This window comes from Prosopis cineraria, unplaced genomic scaffold (genome assembly GCF_029017545.1).
Source record: "Prosopis cineraria cultivar Desert tree isolate PC_DT_omini unplaced genomic scaffold, ASM2901754v1 PC6, whole genome shotgun sequence".
Classification (NCBI taxonomy): Eukaryota; Viridiplantae; Streptophyta; class Magnoliopsida; order Fabales; family Fabaceae; genus Prosopis; species Prosopis cineraria.
Window position 1 is genome coordinate 36,641,221 of NW_026555337.1, and position 25,791 is coordinate 36,667,011.

Sequence of the window (25,791 nt, forward strand, 5' to 3'; positions counted from 1 at the left end):
TACTTGGCATACTGTATACTTGATGCTTGGTTTGGTATACTTGATGCTTGGTTTGGTATACACATGGTGACTACTTTATCCACTGAGCTCCGATGGCTTTTTGGTTTTTGGACAAGGATGTCACATGAATTTACCTAGTGCTTAGGCTTCCATTGTTATTAAAAAAAACAAAAGAAGAAGAAACTACTAAAAGCTTTTTATAAACAAATTACTACTAAGAAGAATGTGAAACATTATTTAAATCCACCTTATTATTATAAGGTAGAGAATGATTAGAGATTAACTAGATTGTTCACATACATATGAGATCCTTGTTATAACATGACATGAGATGATGCACTTGTGGCAGATGGCGTGGCGCGAGGTTACAAGTGACATGTAACATCCTAACTTCTATCTATAAAATTTAAGTAACAGAAATTAATTTATTGAGTAAATTGAATCTATTAAATATTTATTTAAATTTGATGATATTATTTTAGGTTAATTAAATTTACCTAAATAATTATTTGAGAAAAGAAAATTTATTCAAGAAGATTTAAATTTTAAAGGTATAGTGTCAAGCCATGATCTTTAAAAAAAATAGATTAATAAGGTTAAATAAGATTCAATTAAATTATTTAAATTATTTCTCTACTTAAAAGATCAATATTATTTAAAATGTATGAAAAATTTATATTTGAGAAAAATATAAAAATTTGACTTATTCATCTCCTTTTCTTACTTTATGCTTCAGAAGAGCTGAAGACAAAAATTTCAATTTTCTAACCAGACATACCATCCACTGATGCAAAAATCTTTCTATTATTGTATGTGGAATTAAATGCATATTTTAGAATTTAAATTTCCTGCCATTAATTTCCTCACCACAGGTTACAGCTCTTCCTTCTTCTGTAATCTCATTTTGAGGCCCATATGTTTAAAATTAAAAAATAAGTGATTTTTAGGTAGTTCATAGATTTTACAAAAAGAGATTTATTTTGTACAAATTTTATAAAAAGCAGACATTATTTTATATTTGGTTACAATAATAAAAAATGATTATTTGTTAGTTATTTTTAAATTTTATGTTATCTTCCTTTATTTTTTTTATAAAAATGATTTATCTAAATATGGTTTGCAAAATGATTTTTAATTGATATGCTAGTGTATGTTAGAATATCCAATGGTTACTAAGACATTAAATTTCACATGTTACCTCTTATCATTTTTAGGTGATCAATCCGATAATATTTCAGGGAAGGCACTAGAGTAGTGAGCTATTGGCTCCATATCTCTCTGGTTGGTGCAAGTTTTTTTTTTTTAATGATTTTGTTTCCATGGGCTAGGGCTGAATTATATAATTGATTAATATATTTTACATAATTATTGGGTTTTTGTTTTGGATATTCTTGTTAAATTTTATGGACTTGTCTTGGACTGTTAGTTGGGCTTCATCTGCCTTAAGCGTAATTGTTTTAGTGTGTGTTTAGATTAAAAAAATTCACAACTGAGGTCAGAATTAATTGAGGTTAGAAAATTGAGGTTAGAAGAAAAGTTTATGACTTTAATGTGATTTATGTTTGAATATCTTTTATTTAGACGTTAGTTGAATAAACTGAAATTTATTTGAATGATTGGATTCAAAAGTCAGTTAAAAATATAATATGACAAAAATATACATGAATTTTGTTATATATAAATATATTTTGTAACTCATTTGATATTTCTAAGAAAAATAATAACTTTAAATTATAATTTTTTTAGAAAAAAGAGACTTAAAAATTCTAAAATAAATTGGTAAATAAAAAATCATAATTTTTAAGCAAAAAGGTAGAGTGAAATGATAAAATAAATTTATAAATTAAAAATTAATTATTAATATAATATTCTTTTTATATAAAATAAAATTAATAAAACATTGAATATTACTAAATTAAAAATAATACAATTTAATTTTTAGACTTTATACAACATACGTAAACAATCTCACATGATTTGTGTTATATATAGTTTTTTATTGTTTTATAAAAATAAATTAAAAATTACAGTTAATTCCTCCTTCAATTTTTTTTGAATAAAAAAATAAATGAGAATGAAAAATCTGCTACAGGTTTCCCCCTCCTGAATCTGAAAAAGATTGCAAAAATAATAAGTTTGTATCCGAAAAATTGGAAGAGAGGAGAAAAGAGAAGATAAAGAAAAATTTGACATTCATTTGCCTCGAATAATATGCAACGCACTTCACCTTTACCATAAGCCAAAATTTGAACTTCTATCTCAATGGATGGGCTTTTGAAGTAAAATCTCTTTTGAATTTTTTTTAATCCAAACATATTTTTAAATCACTCAGTGAACTTTTGCTTTTCAAACTAAGGTTAGGGCTCCCAAAAAACTCATCCAGTGACAATCCAAACATAGCCTTATTTTTGGAATCCCATATACTTATTATGGACATGCTTTAGTTAAATTTGGTTGGAAACATGTCGTATTGTTGCAGTTGTTACATAACTTAGCATTAGCTAATGCACACATGACAAGTGACATTGCGTGAGATAGTAAGTGACATGACATTAGTTGATGCACTCATAGTGAGTGACTTTGCATAAGATAACCTTTTTATATTTTGGCAAAAAAAACTTTTGACAGGTGTCGCTAAAAAAAAAAAAAACTTTTAGTGACAAAAAACTTTTAGCAGCAACATTTGGTTCACAAAAAAATATTAACAAAACTTATGGTGAAAAAGTCTTTAGTAACTACTTATAATTGTGCTTGTCATGTTCATTCGGTAAGTAACGGAGCAAGATTCTAGGATTTGGTCAAACAATTATATCACCAACAAGAAGAACAACAATAAAGATGATCAAGGATTAAAAATGAGAAACTAAGAATAATTGTCGCCAAGACTGATATAATTTAGCAATGCAGGAACTGGAAGAAGCACCAAGTAAAGGTTTTGATTTAAATACACACACATGTGCCACTTTAATCAATAGTATATCAATATATACATTTAACTAAATAATACATAATACAACATAGACAATAAGTGATACATAATAATACACCAACACAACACAATACATTCTTATTAACTCCATTTATTTATAGAATTCCATGACTCCAAGAGCAGAGAAGGCACAACAAGCAACCTTGAAATCAGAAACCCAGATCGCCTAAGAGAGATTCAAACTCTTTCAGTTCTTTCTTTACTATCAAAAAATGACATGAGATTGTCCATGCTTAATACAAGCTTGGCTTCTTCTGTTGGTCCAATTGCTTTTGGCATTATTAAGTCCATCACAATTAGCCTTCCATTTTCAAGCAATCCTTCATGGCATTCGCTCAAAAGTTTTATGCTTTTTTTCATCAGACCAATTGTGGCAAATAGCCTGCAAAGTATCACCATAAACATCATCAAGATCCATATTTATTTGTTTCATCCAAAACCTAATCAATTAGATAAATATTCTGGAATTTTGTAGAGAGAGAGAGTGTGTGTGTGGTGTGTGTCATTTTCATTAAGACATTTGATTAAGAAGCGCCCCTTACATTGCACTAGATAGCATACTCTATTTAATTAAAATGTGTTTGAATAGTTTGAGAATCATATAAAAGTTAACAAACTTCAAAATGAGAAAACATGTTAATTATATATTAGCATTGAAATTTAGTCAACTTTAGTATCATGATAGAGTTTCACAATATAGAACATTGGTAACTGCACAATGGGTCTTCAAAAAGGTTAGTTGAAATCTTAATCTTCTAAAAAAATTTGACATCTTTTTAATTATACCCTTAAGTGAAATGATATAATATTTGACTGGTTTAAACTCTCTCATTAATTACTTTAATTTCTTATGGATGATTATTAATATTAACCCTTAAAATGACAACTGAAATTTCAAAGAACTATTTTTTAAAATACATAATAAATAAAATAATGATATAATTAAAAAAAACTATATAAGGATATAGTTTTTAACAATCTAAATAACAAAGGTTTAACAAAAGGATAATAATAAGGGACTTTTGCATATATAACTCATGTTATAAGATTACTAAGAAGATAGCCTAATATTTATTATATTTTATGTAATGACCGGTTAATTATATTTGTCAATGATATGTCATTATATAGTAATTATAAACTTTTGTAAATTTTTATATTTTCAATAATTAACCCCTTATATATTAATGTGGACTCGCTACACTCTCAAAATTTCAAAAACTTAATCCATATTTTCTAAGTACAAGATTTTTTGGGGCTAGTGGGCCAATTTTTCCTAATAAAATGCTCCAACTTAAATCACCTCTGCTTAAAAAAAAAGTTTACATGTAAAAATGCACATTAATTTAAAATAAAATAACAATGTAGCATGCCAAAATACTGCTAACTAATTTGAATCTCAAGTTTTCATACTAAACTTCAACATTATGGCATCACCTTTTGGAACACTTTCAAATATATCACCTCCGACATGCTCAATCCCTTCCAAAAAAAAACGGTTATTTAAAAGTAGCTCATCAATGAAAAGCAGCTCAAAAAGATATGGTTTCTTAAAATATAGTTGCTCCACTTGTCTACATATTTCTTCTTTCCCAGTTATTAAATATTTTTACAAGATGGAATATGCATAAAGGATGACCTGTATCACTAATTATCCTATAGTACATACGTTGAATTACAACCTTAAAGAATTGGTCAAGTGAGCAAATATCCAAATTGGATTAAATAATTGTTTTATACTAGAATGGTGACTGCCAGAATACTTTAAGAGGGAGAAATTATAATTTTTGTTATTCAAAATAATGTAACTGCCTTAAATCCTGATTGTGAAATATGGGAAATAATTAAGTTCAGCATTTGAAAAGTACGACAGAAGAAGTACTTTCTCTGCTTCCCACCCCCTCTCTGTCTTTGAGGTCTAGTGTATCTACTAAATCCTCTGCAGTAATCCCGAGTGGTAAAAGAGAAGTTTTATCATCACCGGAGATATGTTTCTAAACTCTCAAATCTTACGAAGTGAAATTAGAAAGAGATGCATATACACAAATTGTGTTCTATTTCTATCTTCCAAGCAGGGAATTCACTACCAAGTGTGTGTGTGTGTGTGTGTGTGTTTCTCTTTACTTGCGCAAACTACACGATAGTTGAAGAAACTTAATTCTAATCCTAATTATTTGAATTGGCATAAAATGATATAGAAATACCTGAATGGGGTGGTGAATTTTGAATTAACATGGGGCAAATCAAAATTGATACCCTTAATTGAAGGATACTTAGCGACAATCATTGCTAGTTTTTGACCAGTGCCACCTCCGACATCAACAAGTGTTGATACTCCCTCAAATCCTTTGTATATTTCTAACGTCCTTCTCATTTGTAGGTTGCTAATATTGGCCATTGCTTTGTTGAAAGTCTTGTTCCATGTTGGATCTGTCTCTGCGTATTGGTAAATTGGCATTCCATGAATTTTCTTGAACAAGTCATTGTCTTCGTCAGTGATTGCATCCTTAAAGTTCAGCCTGCGTAGAAATTTAAAAAAAAAAATGAAACAACATAATAACAAGCATATATAATTAATAAAATAAAATGCTCAATTTTTTTTTTATAATTGGCAGTACTTTTTTATCTCTGTTTGCCTTATTTGAAAAAGGAGAGAAATGAAATGTATAAGAAAAGTTGAATCAGCCGCCAATGTGTAACTAATGAAAACAAGGAAAGCAAGAAGAGGAATATTCGAAGATTTGGTTTTTATTGGGCAATCATTTTGAAGATTTGAAGATTTAGATATATTTGTCACCTTTACTTTAAATCTTGTAATCTTGTTGAATATTGAGGTATTTTAGATTATTTTACAATATTGTATGAAGGATTATTAAATAAATAATAAACCAAATAAAAGGATTCAGGTCAAAGTCTTACCAGATTCGAGCATAGTAGAATCTACCCAAATACTCACAAGAGTTTTAGACTACTAGAGTTTAGACTATCATGCACCATAGATAAATTGAAGAGAGAAAGAGAAGGAGAGGAAGAAAAAAATTAGAGAACTATTTGTTCTGGTGTGTGTACTACCTCCATCCACCTTCTCTATTTACAAGGGAGGGAGGCCATCTCCAAAAAGAAAAATCAAATCAATAATAATTTGCCTCATTATGGAGGGAATAAATTAACTTGAATGATCACCATTATTGTAGAGGATACTTCTCTTTTTGAAATTCAATCAAAAATTAATCAAATTAATTTCATATTTCGATCAACATATTATTACCGAATTATCACATCACACTAATGGCTCATCAAAGGTGAATTTTATGCAAATTCCAACATGTTATGATTAACAGGGATTTAGTTTCAAGTAATTTTGTCTATAGAAATGTTGTTAATAGTGCTCATTCTTTTACTAGGAAAGCACATAATTTGGAGAGAACCTATTTCATCAACTACTAGAAAAATATAAATTAGAGAGAGAATTTAGTGAGTAATCATCTATTCCTTTCTAAAATACCAAATTAATAAGAAAATTAGCATGGAATGTTAATTTCATAGCTTGACTTAAAATTAGGAGGAAAATAACGAGGGACTATCAATCTCTCTCTAAAATAAGAGAATTGTAAGAAAAATAGTAAGGGACTGTCAATCTCTCTCTAAAATAAGATAATTAGTAAGGAATTTAGTGAGGGATATTTTGTCCCTAGCTAATTGCTACAAAAAAAATTTAACTTTTGACAATGATCTTTAATTATATATTTAATTAGTTTCATTTAAAAATAAAAAATAAACTTAAAAGTTAACTAAAATATTCATAATAAAATTATTTAATATTTTCTTTATTTTAAGTTGATTTTCATTAATAAAATAATATTTTATTAAAAATATAATATAAAGAATAATTTAAATAAAATATAAATATTTTTAACACATTAATAATTAAAAATAATATTTAACACGTATATAAGTGTGTATTCTTATAATATATTATTTGATATATTTATGTAGTTAAATAATGTATATTTAATTTCTCATATAATGACTGCAAGTGTCTTTTAATTCAACTGACAAAGAAGAAAAGCATAAGGTTTGGAAGGTATGAGGTCAAAGGTTCAAGTCTTGACTTTGACATAAATATAATGAATATATGATATGGTAAGGAGCAAGTGGCATAATGCAAGATGGACAATAACATGTCATGAGTTATCGCATATGTGGTGGGTGATGAGGCACAAAATGATAGATGACATGGTAGCTAACAAGGCGTAAGGTTGTAGTGACATGCCACAAGTTGACACACACATAACAGGTGATATAATATCATTATTTTTAAATATAGACATATTTAGTGAGGGACTAATCCCTTACTAAAGTTATTAAATTTTGAATAATAGTATCGAGAGATTCAATCCCTAACTAATTTTAGCAAGGAATTAAATCCCTCGCTAATTATTTCTCATTAAATTTAGCAAGCCCTCTTTTAACTACAAATTTAGCAATGGACAAAATCTCTCGTTACAATGTAATTTAGCTAGGGAAAATGACATTTAGCGAGGAATTTTCATTTTTCTAGTAGTAATCTTTGATCATTTTCCACTTTGTCTTGATGAAAGAGGTGAAAGATCGACGAGTGATTCATCTCTCTTGTTATGTTACGTTGTTGTACCTCTCTTTTTCATTATTATGAATGCATTTTAGTTTTGTTCAAGAGGATTTTTGCACCATATTTTAGGTTTTATAAGAAAAATTGCACCACATTATAATATATGATAGATATTTCTGCCCCTAACTCATTTACACATGGTACAGTAGGTGAGACCCACAATTTTTATTCAAAGATCATTTAGCCTCCGTTATGAATTGTGGATTTTTGCATTGTTTGTATAATTTACAGGTAAAAATTGCACCATATTTGAGTTAAAGATGTCAGTAACTTCTCACAAAATTCTTTATGGTTATATTTCTACTTTAACTCTAAATATTAACCATCATCCATCACCGCATTATCTCATTGTTATAAATGGTATAACTATGAGTCAAAATGAAGAATAAAAAGAAAAATCTTACCAAACACGTGTGAATGCAGGATGAGAAAAGGTTATTGTCTGCAAGCCCAAAGATGCACTCAAAAAGTGCTGCCTAATGGGAGAAATCCATAGACTCTAATCTCTTTATCATCAATGTCGCCAAATTCTTCATATGAACAAGTAAGAAGAGAGTGACTTGTGAGAAGCCTCAAGAGACGATCCAACCTGAGAACCAAGTCTTTGTGTTGACATGAACATGAAAGCTTGGAAGCTATTTCTAAAGCCGACATGAGTTCCTTCTTCTTCTTCCTTGGTGATGATGTCGAACAAGTCGAGCTCGATAGCAGCGTTTAGAGCTACAGTGAAGATATGGCTACTTCACAGGACAAAGGCAAAAGGATAGATGAATCATATTCATCGTTTCCTTCCTTGAGAAAAGAAGGAGCATTAATAATCTCATTTTGTTTCTCTGTAGAATTCAAAGCCATGATTATTTTGAGTGTTTTTGGGGAGTAAGGGAACGCTTTACAAGAAAAAAAAAAATAGTACTCCCTCCTCGTCTTTATAGGACAGAAAGAATAATTTGTTTGTCTTTTTTACAAGTCACATTATAAAATTTTTATCATAAGTTTTCCTTTTTATCCTCTATTAAATACTGAAGAGATAAAATATATTATTAAAATATATATATTTAATAGAGGAAAGTTGAAAATTTATTAAACTTTTAGACAGAGTTAATGGGATTTGATGTTTTCTTTAATAATGGTGAAACATGTTGGAAGTGATTTATAAATAAGACTAGAGAAATATTATAGACAATAATATGAAAAAAATACTTTCTCCAGTAATTGTTTACATAGTTTACTATCTACTATCACCAGCGTAAAAAATTGATCATATTCATTTGTGATATTATTATTATTATCATTGATAAATTAAATTTTATATAAACATCTAGCATAGGCAATATAAAGCAAATAATTATATAATAGAATAAATAGTTATGTTAGTTCGTACTAATAATAAACTAATGATATTATAGCAAGTATATATGTCTGCGTTGTCATTGGTTAAAAAGTATTTGTCGACAGAAAAAAATAAGGGTTGGCCAGCCTTAAGCATAGCTAGTTATCAGGATAGACATATACAATCTGTAATAACGTAATTAATTGATAGTTAGTGTGGGTTGACTAAACATTTTGAGAGAATTATTTAAGGTCCATTCAAGACAATTAATTACTTCCAAATCTATTAACAACTAAGCTTAGGAGAAAGACAATACAATTGTTCAACATTATATAAAGTTACACAACCAAAAGCATACTTTAACCTAACTTCCATAACCAGATCAAATTGTTCAATCAATGTGCTGATTTTTCAAACCAAATCAAATTGCTGAATCAATTAGATTTTCATTACGCCATGATCAAATTAAGGCATCTACTGTTAAACAACCTCCAGGGACTTAAGATCGACTAATTTATTATCCTTTACCTTACTGATTGAACACAAATGACTTCAATATATAATAATATCTTTTTTATTTAAGCAAAAGGTAGGCAATATATAATAATGTCTTAATAACGTTTTTTCCTTGTTAATTTGATTAATTTTGTGCTTTTTTCTGCTGAATTGATGAATGGCCATTAATGTCATGTCACTGTGCTCTATTAATTGTTGGGAAAGGATAAAGTTAACAAGACTCGGTTTGGGTGCTTATTACATTAATGTGGCATGAGGAGGTGCACACATGATAGGTGATATGACACAAAGTGTTAGTTGACATGGCATGAGATGGCTCTTTTATTTTTAAAAAAATGACTTTTTGTAGCAACAAAAAGGTTTTTACCGGCAACTTTTTGCCACTAAAAGGTCACCACTAAAATGTAGTCACTGATGGTTTTATATAGCAATGAACATAGATGCCACCAAAATATACCTTGCCAAAGGTAAACTTTTAGCAGCAAAATACTTTTGGCAACGACAATGGTATATTTTTGGCAGTGACTATATTTGTCACCACCAAAAATCATTAGCAATCAGATTTTTAGTGACAACCCTTTGGCAACAAAAAATTACTATTAAAAACCTTTAGCAATGACTTTTGAACTTTTGATACCAACTTTTATCGCCACCAAAAGTTTTTTTGTTTTTTTTGGTAATGGAGCACCATGGTGCTCATTATTATGATAAGATCTGGACCATTAACTGGATGGTCCAAATTTAAACCATTATTATAAATTATATTTTTTAAAATAAAAATTATAAAAATTATAAAATAATGTTTATAAATTTTTCATTTTAATATGGTTTAGATTTAATTTGAAGGGGCCAATTTAATATTAAAATTTTTATAATTGATATATATTAATTATTCGGATGTACTCTACAGAATCTAGATTTAATCTAATATTAATTTGAACTATGCAAAGTATATCTGAATAGTCCATATATAGTAATTATAAAAATTTTAATATTAAATTAGACCCTTCAAATTAAATATAGACCATATTAAAAATAAAAAATTATTAAAATTATTTTATAACTTTTATAAATTTTTATTTTAAAAAGTATAACATATAATAATGGTTTAAATCTCAATGGTTCAGATCTCATCATAGTGATGAGCACCATTGTAATGAACACCCAAACAAAACTCAAAGTTAACACATATAAAATATTAGGTTTACTTAAAAAGAATGCTGATAGGTGGAGGTACTACTGTTGATGTTTTGAGAGGCTATGGATCAATTTTAAATTGGAAACCTAAACCACATGTTGGAAATTCAATGAGAAAGAAGAGCATGGTTTCAAATATGAAAAATCACTATTACCCCAAAAAAAAAAGCGTGCAAGAGCTTTCCTATTAAAGCGCTTAATTACCAAAAAAAAAAAAAGGTCCAACAAATATATGCAGAATTTACAAGAGTATTTTTTTACAAAGCTCTCTGGTTGGTATTCACTTCTCGAAACACTACTATTTAAAAAGGGGGGAAAATCTTTGACAAATGATTTTTTTTTTTGGTTATCCGTAGGTATTCTTTTATTGAAAACAATTCTATTTGAGGTACTGTTAGGCAGTAAATGTAATTATCTCTCTAAAGAGATATTCAAATCTTAATTTATCACGTTATGAATAACTAGCGTCTTTTACTAGATATAACTTCTATTAGTAACAATGAATTTTTATCAAACTAAAATTTGAAGGTAGCTTTTAACTTGCCAATAACCCTTTTTTTTTTTCACCTTTCTCAACAAAGATCCAAATCTTGATTTACTATGTTGTAAAGGATTAGCCTCTTTTGTCATATTCAATTACCGTTGATTGCCAATAACATTTGCATGAGTTGTAATCCAAGAAAAACCAATTTGATAGGCTTCTCGAGAAGGAACAGTACGTGAGTTGGGCTTCAAATTGAGAACTAGAATTGGGTCTTGGCAAAAACAAACACGGAGAGTTAGAATTGGGTTTATTTTTTGGGCCACAATTGGGCATCTGTTCAACATGTTTTTCAGAATTAAAATAAAAAATGGGCCTTTTGGCTAAGATCAACAATCAAATTTTAAATTAGGCCCATGCTAAACCCTTGTCAAATTGGGTTTATTTTTTGGGCCACAATTGGGCATCTGTTCAACATGTTTTTCAGAATTAAAATAAAAAATGGGCCTTTTGGCTAAGATCAACAATCAAATTTTAAATTAGGCCCATGCTAAACCCTTGTCAAATTGGGTTTATTTTTTGGGCCACAATTGGGCATCTGTTCAACATGTTTTTCAGAATTAAAATAAAAAATGGGCCTTCTGGCTAAGATCAACAATCAAATTTTAAATTAGGCCCATGGATCAATTCACCAATATAGAAAAAATTTCTCAATTTATTTATTTTTTTATTTTTTTTAGAAATTGTGGTTTAGACCTTTTTCAATTTTGCATCAACAAAACTTATTCGCAGAAAATCTCCACCCGTACACGTTCCTCTTTTTTTTTTTTGGGAACCATTTTTAATATCTAAAATATGTATGATAAATTTGATAATTTTTTATTAAGAAATAAATAAAAATATGATAGTTATAATTATAGTCATTATCACACCTAAGGCTGCACAAAGGATTAGATGGTATTGAATTTATACTTAATTTAAAGTTTAATCTCTTTCATGAAAATGATTGGATTAAGCAACTCATAGTCAGATTTTATCTAATAATAACCTGAAACTTAACAGGACCAAACTTGATCTATAGGATTAGGAGACTAGTCCTGTTAGTTTAGTATTCACTTAGTTTTTTTTTCTTTTACTTTTCTTTATATAAGAAGTAATAATTCATTTCAACCTAATATACTCAATTAAGATAACAAGATCACTTATAATCATAATAAATCTAAAAAAATAACTTTTTTGTGGCCCCATTTTGTCACCATCAAAAATATTTTTATAAAAAATAATTTTGAAATTAAAAATAATTTATATAAAATGTTGCCTCTAAGTACTTTAAAAAATAAATATAATTTTAATTTATTTCAAATAATTTATAAAATTATCATTTAAATAATTAGAAAAAATTTCTTATGAATTATTTTTAAGAATTTAAAATTAAAAAAAATTATCATTCAAAATGTATTTATGAAATTAAATTTTGTATCTTATATAAAGAATGACAAATAAATGATATATAGGATCATAAAATAAAAGGAATAATAATGAAAATGTGTTAAGTTTAATTATTAAATCATTTTTAAAATTTTTTTACTATTCATAATCTTTTTTAGTTATATATAGCTCATCATTATTAAGAATAATGTTATTAAGCCAGTATTTTAATATGATTTAATTAAAATCTTGATAGGTGATTACTTTCATTTACAATTAGGCTAATTTATAGACAAATACTTACTTACATACCAATACATAAATTTAAAAAATATTAAATATAAATTATAATAGGGAGAATCACATCCAAGGACTAACACAGAATGTATTATTATTAAAATGAAGATGTAAATTTATTTATTTTTAATGGAACTTGTTGTCAGTCCTCCTCTATGATTAATTTATTTAAGTAGTCCTTGAATGTGATTCTCCCCTTATGATATCTAAAGTTAAGGGTCTGTTTCGTTTTCTTGCTTTTCATGTTCAGAAAGCAAAATTTTACTTTCAAAAAGCAGAAAGTTATTTAGGTAAAATATTTTACAGAAAAACACATTCTAAAAGCACATTCAAACAGTAGCTAAAAGTAAATTTTTGAAACATAACTATTTGAAACTTTTAAAAAGTAAGATATTATTTGACCATACTATCTCAAGTTTAATCTCTTATTCTTTTATTTAAAAAATAGTTTATTCATTAAAAATATAATTATTATTTCAATAATAATAATTAGGTATCAAATTTTTAGCATTATAAATTGAATAATTAATCATGTTATTTTTTAGCATTCATGTATAATAAAAATTACAAATCTTTATCACATTGTCTAAAATTACAAATTAAAAAAATACAAATAACTAGAGATCAAATTTCTAGCATTATAGATCAAAATTTATATTGTTTAAAATTTTTATCACATTTTTTAAGTATTTTAATATATTAGATTTGTATAATAAAAATTACAAATCATCATAAAATATTTTTTTTGGTAATTGTATATTCAAAAGCACATTTCACTATCACAGACCAAACAACTTTCAATGTACCAAACTAATTTTTAAAAAAATGTATTCAAATACAAATTTTGTTACAATAACTGACTTTCACTAAACTGACTTTCACCAAATGAACTTTTAACAAACTGAAAACTAAACACACGCTAAAATTGTTTAGAGGATAAATAAAAAATACATCAAAGTAAAAGTATTCTAAAACTTTATGCTTTAGATTCAATTTTTTGTGATCCTGTAAAAAAAGTTACTTGAATAGGGGTGCTATTATGGATATTGGAAGTTTGATTCAAAGGGATTAAGACATTAAAGTTGTACATATAAATTTCATGAGATACGAATGGCATTGCGCACTACATGGCATACTGCACACTTGACATTTGGCCTAGTATACACTTGTTTGGTATGCATGCTTAGGTTTAGAGGGATAGGGATTATGATTGGCATTGGTGTTGGGATTGGGATTGAAATTGAAAATAATGCTTTAAAATTACGTTTGGTATGAAGTAATGATTATAAGGAATACTTCCCTTTATTTTATTTTACACTTAAACATAAATCATGAAAAGACCAAAATACCCTATATAATTAATAAATAAATTGTAAACCTAAAAGCCCATTCCTCCCTCTGCGAAATCAAACCCATCTCCCTCACTCTCCCTCTTTGCCTGCTTGCATGATCACTCTTTGCTTCAAGGATGAAGGCTTGCAACTCTATGCGATGATAGGCTTGCAACTCTATTTTATTTTACACTTAAACATAAATCATGAAAAGACCATACCCTATATAATTAATAAAAAAATTGTAAACCTAAAAGCCCATTCCTCCCTCTGCGAAATCAAACCCATCTCCCTCACTCTCCCTCTTTGCCTGCTTGCATGATCACTCTTTGCTTCAAGGATGAAGGCTTGCAACTCTATGCGATGATAGAGATCAACAGATAGAGATGAGCACCTGCAGTGAGATCGATTGAGGAAATAGATAAGAGTGCTTTGCATTGCAATGGTGTTCAACAATTTCACATGTCACTTCGAAGATTTTTTGAAGCAGATATGTCATTTTTCTATGTACTTGTTGATTTTTTTTCTTGAAATTCTAGAAATTTTGAAGCTCTATGTAGCTTCTATAATGGTGGAGATTTAAGCTTGAGTACTGTGTTTTTCTCAGACAAGAAGTTCTACTTTTGTGATTGTACTATTGGATTTCTCATCCATTTTGTCATTTTAGAGAAAAAGGTTTTGAGCTGTTGAAGTTTTTTGTAAGATTGCAATTTTTCTTTTTGAGCTTGAACATCATTGCTATACTATTTCTGGGTTTCTTTGTCTTGGATTTAAATCTATTCCTCTACAAAAGTGTCGTCGATGGAGGAGATGCAAGGTGGATAGCAGGAGGTCATTGACGGTGAGAAAGTAAGGTGGAGTGTTGGAGGTCGTCGACGGTGGAAAAGGAAGGTGCCGTGCTGGAGTTCTTTAAGGGAGGAGAAAACCTGGGCATTTTTTAGGGTCATTTCAATCAAAAAAATTCTAATCCCAAGATAAAATTTGCAGTACCTGAGGATGGTGGGTTTGAGTATTCTCATTTAGGTGGGATTGAGCAAGCCTAGGGATTGTTAAATACTTCATACCAAACTTGTTAAAAGTAGTATTACCTAAACCTAGTCCTAATCCCAACCCCCCATTGCCACATACCAAACAAGGCCATCATGTTAGCTTTATCTATCAAGCTCTAATGGCTTTTAGTTTTTGGACAAAGATGTCACATGATTTTACCTAGTGTTTATGTTTCCATTGTTATTAAAAAGAAAATAAGAAGTTACTAAAAAGCTTTTTATAATAAATTAGTACTAAGAAGAATATGAAAACTTATTTAAATCAACCTTATTGTTATGAGGTAGAGAAATAATTAGAAGTTAATTAGATCAATTACATATTTATGAGATCCTTTTTATGACATGAGACAAGATTATGCACTCGCAGTGGTTGACATGGTGTGAGGTTATAGGCAATGTGTAACATCATAACTTTTATTATAAAATTTAAGTAATAGAAATTAATTTATTGAGTAAATTGAAACTATTAAATATTTATTTAAATTTGATGAGATTATTTTAGGTTAATTAAAATTTACTAAATAATTATTTGAGAAAATAAAATTTATTCAAGAAGAGTTAAATTTTAAAGGTATAGTTTCATGCCATGATCTTTAAAAACTAAATAAATTAATAAATTAATAATGTTAAATAAGGTTAAATAAAATTTTGTCAATTATTTCTCTACTTAAAAGATCAATATTATTTAAATGCAATGAAAATTTATATCTGAGCAAAATATATTGACTTCTTCATTTAAATTTCAGATAAGTCCTGAAATATATATATATATATATATATAATATAAGAATAACAAGCACTTTTTTAAAATATTGTGATTCTAAGCTATCCACTTCATCATTAATTTTTAAAATTATTTTTTCAAAAATAATATCATCATTATCTCTAATAAAATTAGCAACAATTGCTTTTCCTTATCCCAAAATATTTTCTCCCATGATCTCGATCGTAAGTCCATTGCTTCTCAACTAATTCAAAATTTTAAATTTTATCTTAGAACATTTTAAAAATATTAAAAAAATTTCAAGTATCATAATGTCCTCACCCCTATCCTATTTGTGAAATTAATTTTAATTGTTAATTATAATTTAAATCTGCAATGTGTAACACACCAAATTTTTTTTTAAATAATTTAATTCAACCATAGTTGGGTTACAACCACCCAACACATTTTATATCAATAATTTTAATATAAAAATATTTTATAATTGGCTTCAACTCGCACAATACAACATTTCAGCTAAATTTTTACCTCCCACATGCCATTAAGCTAAATCACATTTGTCCATCCTTATACTCCCAATAAGTAAACTAAATCACATTTGTCCATCCTTATACTCCCAACAAGTAAAGTAAATAATTTATTCAATTTTTAAAATAAGCCAGTAATTGGCCTCATAATCATGCCATTTTAACCAATCCAAAGTAAACCAAATATTAAAATTACAGTCATCCAAAGTGTACTAAAAATAGAAATAGTTTGAAAGGCATGATTACATTTATATATTCATATAATTGTCAATAAACAAAAAGCCCCAATATTGGCAATATAAAATATTATAAATCATAAATCAAATACCCAAAAGAGACAGTGGATCTATGCCACTAAGCCTCTGGGACTCCTCCACGTGTCACTCGTGGCTCTTCTCCTAAAAATTGTTAACCACATAATGAGACTCAAAAGTCTCATAACCAAAGCCAATTTATGATAGTGTATACAAATAGTTAAGTGTGTGTTTACTAAGTGAGAATTAAAAATAATATAATTCCAACAAAATATAAGAAATATTACAATACACACAAATAACCACCCTTATATCCTCCATTAACCTCGAGCCGTAGCCCTTACTCGGTGCTAAATTACCCGGCCAAAGGTAGATTAGTCCGAACCCTTACAAGCCACCTATTGAGCTCCAATAGGGGCGTACCATGTGGCACATAAATACAACAACAATAGCAAATTTCCCAACACCTCCCACAATAATCAAACAAATTCATAATAATATTGCACAATTATACAATATTATAAAATTCATAATTTTCTCAATAATCACCTAATTAACATGAAGTAACACTAATCACAAATTAAAAGCATGATTACCTCGTGGCTTTTTCAATAAATTATTCCTTACAAATTTCTCTCCCACCACAATCTTCACCAATAACACAATCTACAAATAACATATTATTTATAAATATTAGTTTCAATTATTGAAACTAATAAAATAATTCTAATAATAGAATTAAAAATATAACATAATTCCTAATCTCAGTCTTAATACAAATCTAGAGTTAATACTATTAAGTAAAAGTTTTAACTCCTCTTTTACTCATCAATAAATATTAATAATTTAAAAATCAATTTCTAAACTAATTTCTATTATCAAAATTTTCTTTTTATTTCATAAATTGGCACATAAAATATTCAAAAATTAAAAATTGAGTCTCTAGCTTAGAATCATAATCCTATAGCCATAATAATTCACTTCTCATCCCAAATAATCATCTAAACCTCAATAAATCAACATATATTTTCAGATTTAATAAAAATCTAGTCTAGAATTTGATCCACAAGCCTCAAATTCAAAGCTCATCAACAAAGTTATATTCTAGAACATTTATTATACTACTAACAACCGCAAAAACCATATTTATTCAACATAAATTCATTCCTCTTCCAAATCCTAAATTTTCTATCACCACAAAATCAGAAACCAAAAAGAAAGGATGGCTAAGAATAAATTTTAGATCACATACGTAGTCTTGAAAAGCTTGAAATCACACCCTAAATATTCTATTAAAAACTCTTACCTTAAAACCCAGTACCAGCGAACTTGCGCACTGTCGCCCCCTCTATTCGCACACGAAGAGAAATGAAAAAAAGGAAGGAGAAATGAAGAAACGAAGAAGGAGGGATGGGTTTTTTTAAAAAAAATATTGTAGGTCCCACATCTTTTTTTTATTGTTTTCCTCTTTCCTCTCTCTTCTTTCTTTCTTTTTTTTTTTTTATATATATATATATATATATATATGTAATGATGGCACGTGGAAACGCTGAAAATATCCATTCCTTCTCTTCTTCTTCTTCTTCTTTTTTTATACCTTTTCTTTTTTTAATAATAATAATAATTTAATAATAATTTTTTTAATTAATTAATTTTTTTATTTTAATTTAGAATTATATCCTAAATTAAATTTAATAATCATCTCCTACTAATTTGCTTACCTCTAAATATTTTTTAAAATTTCTATTAACCTAAATTAACTATTAAAATTTAAACTGGGATGTTACACAATGTGAATAGGTTGTTCATACTATATATATATATATATATATATTGACTTAGTTTTTAAATTTATAATGAAGAAGTTACCATGACGGGCTTCATCTCCTTTTCTTGCTTTGTGCTTTAGAAGAGCCGAAGACAAAAATTTCAATTTTCCAACTGAACATGCCATCCAGTGATGCAAAAATCTTTCCATTATTGTATGTGGAATTAAATGGATATTTTAGAATTTAAATTTCCTGCCATTGATTTCTTCACCACAGATCATAGTTCTTCCTTCTTCTGTAATCTCATTTTTGTTTTTCTCTTTTCACTTCTCCGCCATGCTACCCTGAAAGCCTATGAGTAGAACACGATGGCTATTAAAGTGTCACTGGAGTCAATGATATCAAAGGCATCATAAAGCTTACCTCATTTTAATGATACCCTAGCATTCATGTTAAAAGTCTGTTTGAATTTCAATTGGATATAACTAATTATCAAAATAATTGATTAATATGATTAATTTTAATTATAATTGATTATGCTATAACACAATATGTTTGGATACTAAAATTAATTTCAGTTGTATAAATTATCATAAAGGACATTTCTTTTTAAAAGTAAATTATTGATAAAGTTGTATTCAATATTATTAAATTTATTAAACTTTATCTAAGAAGTAAAATATATTATTTAATAATAAAATTGAATCTATAAGAAACTTACTCAAGGTTATTTTAAAAAGTGATTCTAGCTCAAATAATCAATTATCAAGATTCTGACTATTTGGATAATTATTCTGAAAATTGATTATTTGACCTAAATAATCGATTTTTTGGCCTTTCCAAACACGCTGTAAGATGACATTTCCATTAAGGGTAAAATTCTCACCTGTCGCTTTTGAATTTCACATTTGCAATACGTATCTCTCTTTAATTATTTTTTTTTTTTGGTCTTTGGAAATCCAATTAGGAATTTTGAAATATGTTTCAATTGGGACGCTCTGGTCTTCAATTTTATGAAGCTATGTAGGATTTGTTTTCATTTATATATTTTTTTTCTAGACAAAAATTGGGTCCCAATAGAAAACTATATAACCTCCATGAACCCACACTTAGAAAGTATCACCAACATAGAAAATTGATCATATTCATTAGTCATATTGTTATTATTATTGATAAATTAAATTTTATATAGATATATAGCACAGGCGATATAAAGCAAATAATTATATAATAGAATAAATAGTTATGTTAGTTCATACTAATAATAAACTAGTGATATTATAACATGTATATATGTCTACGTTGTCATAGGTTAAAAAAGTATTTATCGATTGGGGCAAGGGGGAAGGATTAGCCAGCCTTAAGCGCAGCTAATCATCAGGATAGACATGTATAATCTGTAATAACGTAATTAATTGATGGCTAGTGTGGGTTGACTAAACATTTTGGGAGAATTACTTTAAGGTCCACTCAAAAAAATTAATTACTCCTAAATCTATTAACAACTAAGCTTAAGAGAATGACAACACAATTATTCAATATTATATAAAGTTAGACAACCAAAAGCCCACTTTAACCTAACTTTTATGACCAGATCAAATTGTTCAACTAATATGATTTTCAACCCAAATCAAATTACTGAATCAATTTGATTTTCATTACTCCATCAAGTTTAGGCATCTATTGTTAAGCAGCCTCCAGAGACTTACGATCGACTAATTTATTATCCTTTACCTTAATGATTGAACACAAATGACTTCAATACATAATAATATCTTTTTTATTTAAGCAAAAGGTAGGCAATATATAATAATATCTTAATAACGTTTTTTCCTTGTTAATTTGATTAATTTTGTGCTTTTTTCTGCTGATCTGATAAATGGCCATTAATGTCATGTCACTGTGCTCTATTAATTGTTTGAAAAAGATCAAGTTAACAGGACTCGCAGGTTTGGGTGCTTATCACATTAATGTGGCAGGAGGAGGTGTACACTTAGTAGGTGATATAGTATAAAATGTTAGTTGATGTGGCATGAGATGGCTGTTTCATTTTTTTTAAAAATGACTTTTTGTAGCAACAAAAAGTTTTTTAATGACAATTTTTTGTTGTAGGTTTCTTGGTAGTCAATGCCATAGGTTTAGGTAAAGCCTTGGCAACTAATCAAGCCTTATATTTATTGAGACTACTATTAGGATTATACTCCTGCAACTAACTTTCCCCAAAGTAACTCCACAATTTCCCATGTCTAATTTTTATTTAGAGCTTTTACCTCTTCATTAATAGCCACCTTCCATTTAGGGTCAACTATGGCTTCCTTAAAAGTCTTAAGTATATTCTCACTATCAATAGTAGTAAAAAAGTTCTTAATTAAATTGAGAATTGTTGTGTTTTTCATAGGAGGCATACCTATTTATAAGGTTCTAGAACAACTCCTCTTCTCTTTTTCTAAGAGCAATAGGCCATTGAAGATCTTTGGGATTACCCTTAGATTGAGAATCATGACATTGACTTAGAGTGACAATGGGATCTTTATTGTTTGTGTGCTATTCAACTTGGTATGTCCATAATTCATCCAAGTATGGCTCAGAATTGGGTTCAGTTTGGGTAGGTTGTTTAGGTTCTGGGATAGGTATAGAACTAGAGTCAGCAAAGAAAGGGTCTGATGATTTATGAGGACTCATACTAGGCTACTAGTCTGTTTATTATTTGAATGACCATTGTTTATGGCATAAATTAGCCATTCATCATCATTCTCCCCCTGAATGGGTAATTTAAGGAAGAAAGATAGTGATTCAACAAATGTGACATTCGAAGTGACATAGAACTTGTGAGTATTAGAATAATAACACTTATATCCCTTTTGGGTAGAGGAATATCCTAAGAAAATGCATTTGATAGACTGAGATTCAAGTTTATTGCCTGCATCATGAAGGACAAAGGTTGTGCACCTAAATGCCTTTTTTGAAAGAGAGTTAACTAATTGAGAGTGAAGATAGGATGTCAAAAATAACTCAAGAGGGTTTAAAAGATGAGAACTTATAGGGCATGTGGTTAATGAGGTAAGTAGCAATAAGGACTGCATCTCCCTAAAATTTGTGTGGAACATTGTTAATTAATAACCAGGCCCTAACAAATTTGAATAGGTGTCTATTTTTCCTCTTGGCTACTCCATTTTGTTTAAGGGAATGCACATAAGAAGTTTGGTGGTGTATCCTATTTTAGTAAGAAAAGTGTTAAGGGTTTAATTGAGATATTTAGTTCTATTGTCACTATAAAGGATTTTTGATAAAAGTTTGAAATTGAGTTTGAACAAAAGTACGAAATTTTTGAAAACAATGCAAACTTCAAAGTTATCTTTCATTAGAAAAATCCATATCAATAGTGTATGGTCATCAATAAAAGGAACAAACCACCTAACCATAATATGAGTTTCAAGTCGTGAAGGACCCCACACATCACAATGTACGAGAGAAAAAGGTGTAAGGGTATAAGAGTTAGTTTGGAAAGGATTGTTAGTTTGTTTACAAAATTGGAAGTATCACAATGAAATGTGATTTTATTCATAGAGCTGGGAAACAAACTTTCATATAATGAAAACTGGGATAACCTAAATGAAGATGCCATAACATAATGTCTTTTGAGACATAATAGAAAAGGCAAAAATAGAATTGGAAATAGGATCAACCAAATAGATTTTATTGGTGGATTTTCCTTCTAGACAATAGAACCCATTACATTCCTTAACATTGCTAATCATCCTCCTTGAGGCTAAATTCTGAAAAACACGACGAGATTTGTCAAAGGTGGCAAGGCAAGTAGTAGGTAATACATGTGACTAATAACAAACTAATATTGGATATCTAAAACATATAAGACATTCTTCAAAATAATAAAGTTGGAGACAACAATGGTGTCATATTCTCAAAATAAAGGGTGACTAGCATGAGGTGTGAACCACATCATATATTTCTGTAAGCCTCAAAATCATAAGTTCATTTTATTTCTAAATTGTAATGAGATTTATATTGAAATCATAACACTTTTGATATTAATCATTATAACAAAGTTTTAACATGTTTGTAGAAATTTCGGTAGAACCTTTCCTGTAAATAGGATCTCTCAAAAACTCTACAATATATTGATTCGGTCAAAATATAAATAAATCAAGAGCTCAACTCTTTCCAGCTAGCAAACAGTATATAAATCAAAATAAAAACTCTAACTATAAACTATGTGGAGCACATAATCTTACCTTCAACTTAAAATACATAAATTCAAATATTTACATTAAATGAACATAATGTTAAATAAAATCTCACTCAGAATACTTGTATGCCCTTCAGAGATGAGTAGTGGGATGAATGTTAGCTAATAAATCTAAACCAAAATAAATTTTTAGTGAATAGCATCCCCATAATTAAAATTTAAAAAAGTAAAAATAATAAGCTTAAATAATCATGTACAATAATTGAAAAGGTGATAATTCATTATAATAACTTACTAAAAAAATCTAAATTTTTAATCATAAAATGAGTAAATTGGAAGCACTTTATTCTATCATGTTTAAAGAAAACAAATTATTCATACATAAATCAAAATAATATACTTGCTAATCAAAACCATTGGAATTTTAAATACACATATTAATCAAAATTTAGAATTGTGAGGACTCAACAAAACAGGTAACAAACATGGATATATAGTTTACGAGAATAAATAACCAAATGTGGCTTATGCCACGAAGACAAATGTGGATACACAATCCATGAGGGTAATCAAATGCAACTTGAGCTACGAAATAAAAGTAAACATATAGTCCACAAGAGTAATACTAACCAAACGAGGCTTAAGGCCATGAAAATCAAACGCGGGTATAAAGCCCACAAATAACAAATGTGAAGACAAAACCCAAAAGACAAATTAGCTAGTTATTAACCACAACGCACTAAAAGTTAACAGAACTATCGTTAGCAGTAGTGTTCTATTTAGAGTCTTCTTAAAAATCACATTTCAAACATACAAAAAAAATAATTATTTTTAAAATAAAATTTTCATTCTCAATGTTAAATTCGCATAAATTGTTTCAAATATCAAAACTTGCCAAAATAATACTTCATAGCTAATGCACAAGCTTGCATTAATTAAGTAACTAAGAAATTTTAAAGTTTAATAAACAAAGAAAAATAAATGCACATATCATAATTTAATTATCCTTCATTATTATTTCATAATTTTCAAAACTAAAATAATTCATAAAAGTAAAATACTTCAATAAAAGACTAATAATGATAAATTAAATGGGATATTATTCACTCACTTGTTAGAGTTTCAAATTCTCAAAATTCTCTCCCTTCAATTTCTACAAGATCCTCTTCTTCCACATATACTATAAAGATATGAGTAAATAAAATCTAATAAATTTTCTCTAATTTATAAGGACTTCCTTCTACTCCTAATACAATTCCAATCAACCACTATCATCTAAAATTTCAAAATTAAATTCACGCTTAGAGTTGGCTCAAATATTATCATTCACATCATTAATCTCCTCCAACTTGCTTTAGCCATGCCACTCTATTTGCTTAAGGCAAAATTTTCTCTTATGATTTTCACCGAATACCTTAGGTGTGTTATCTCCAACCATTCAATTAAAATATCTGACAATTTATCAATAACCATACTAACATACTTCTCACAAGGACCTAAGAATTTTAAAAATACAAAATCATGCAAAACTCTTCTACTAGGCATTTTATCAAACACTTTATGGGCATAAATTACTAAGCTAATATTAATTTGTCCTCCTAAATTTCAGCTTCCTTAAACCTTACAATATCAATAATTCAATTATTTTCAATCAAAAACACAAATCCACAACATCACCCCACTTCCCTATACAACCACAAATTTCATCACCTCCTTCCTTATGCAACCACAAATTTCAATTTAAATCAAGATTCCTCTTCCTATACATCCATATATGCAGTCACGAATAGCAATAGGAAAGACATATTTTTGCAACCTTGATCATCAATTCACATATACATAGAGCAAGAGAGGATAAGGCCTGAGACAGATGGCTGAATATCCTCACCCTAAATCACCACGACAAAAAGCAAAGAGGAAGGAGATGAAACAGACGGTTGAATAAGGGAGAGGGAAACTAAACACTACTCACAAGAAAGGAAACCGAACCAATAGCACCAAGCCAGCTCATGACAGCACTACCAGCCTTAACAACTTGTGATTTCTCACACCCAGCAGCAATTTGAACGCGAATGAGGAAGACAAAGCACCAATTAAGGAAGAAAATAGAGATGGGAAGTACAAAGGTGAAGTTGGACATTTCAGAGCTACTACAATCCTTCACTCTCACCAACGACCATTGGAAATGAGAAGAGAGACGAAGATGCAGAGGGACGGAGAGCAAAATTGCATTAGAGTTTCACATTTCTCTCTCTTTCTCTCACATACTTTATAAACTGATTGAAAAAAAGAAGAGGAAAAAGAGAAAATAAATCTAGTGAAGGAGGGGTATATTGGTAATTTTAGAGGAGCTAAACAAAAATAATATCCCATTTTTGCATTAAAGGGTTTAAACTTGGGACCTTAAGAAATGAGTAACATACACACTTCCACTCTACCAACACTTTATATTGTCACAATTATTCCAAACATAAATAAAATTTATTCTAAACAAATTATTATATTTTTATTTTATATATAAATATATATATATATATATATTAAGGTTATTACAAATGGTGCCCATTCTTATCACCCAAGCATATGTGTTATCAGCTACTTGTATATAAGTATGCTCAGAATAAGGGCTAAACTCCGAAAACAATTTCCAAAACCTATAATGTGATTTGTTACCCCCAAATCAACCACCCAGATGTTGTTACAATGAGAAATAGCACTAAGTACAATTAGTAAAGATTAAGTATAGGCCAAGGTAACTAAGGGAGTAGGTTTCTCACTTGTCTCATCTTGAGAGTATTTATCAATAATGCTTTTCATAATAGAAATTTCCTTAATATTAAGTACATGATTATGAGTAGGGTTAGTAGTGAACCTTTTGCTATCACCTTTATGCTTACCCTTGCTATCACCCTTCATTTTAGACTTTAAATGAGATGGCTTACCATGAATCTGCCAGCAAGTTTCTTAGGTATGATCATTTTTATCACAATGATCACATAAGAGAGACTTTTCCCCTTTGTGATCCCCCTTTGATGACCACA

The 25,791-nt window shown here is 28.5% G+C and overlaps 1 protein-coding gene across 1 annotated transcript; it reads right to left on the reverse strand.

Annotated features, from left to right (window-relative positions):
- Positions 1 to 3,166: 3,166 nt before the first annotated feature.
- Positions 3,167 to 15,239, reverse strand: LOC129314120 (isoliquiritigenin 2'-O-methyltransferase-like). Its single transcript, XM_054957490.1, has 5 exons — positions 15,211 to 15,239; positions 14,471 to 14,614; positions 8,201 to 8,377; positions 5,194 to 5,508; positions 3,167 to 3,371 (listed from the first exon to the last, which is right to left on the reverse strand). The coding sequence occupies exons 1-5, from the start codon at positions 15,237 to 15,239 to the stop codon at positions 3,167 to 3,169; spliced, it is 870 nt and encodes a 289-aa protein (XP_054813465.1).
- Between the last annotated feature and the right edge of the window lie 10,552 nt (positions 15,240 to 25,791).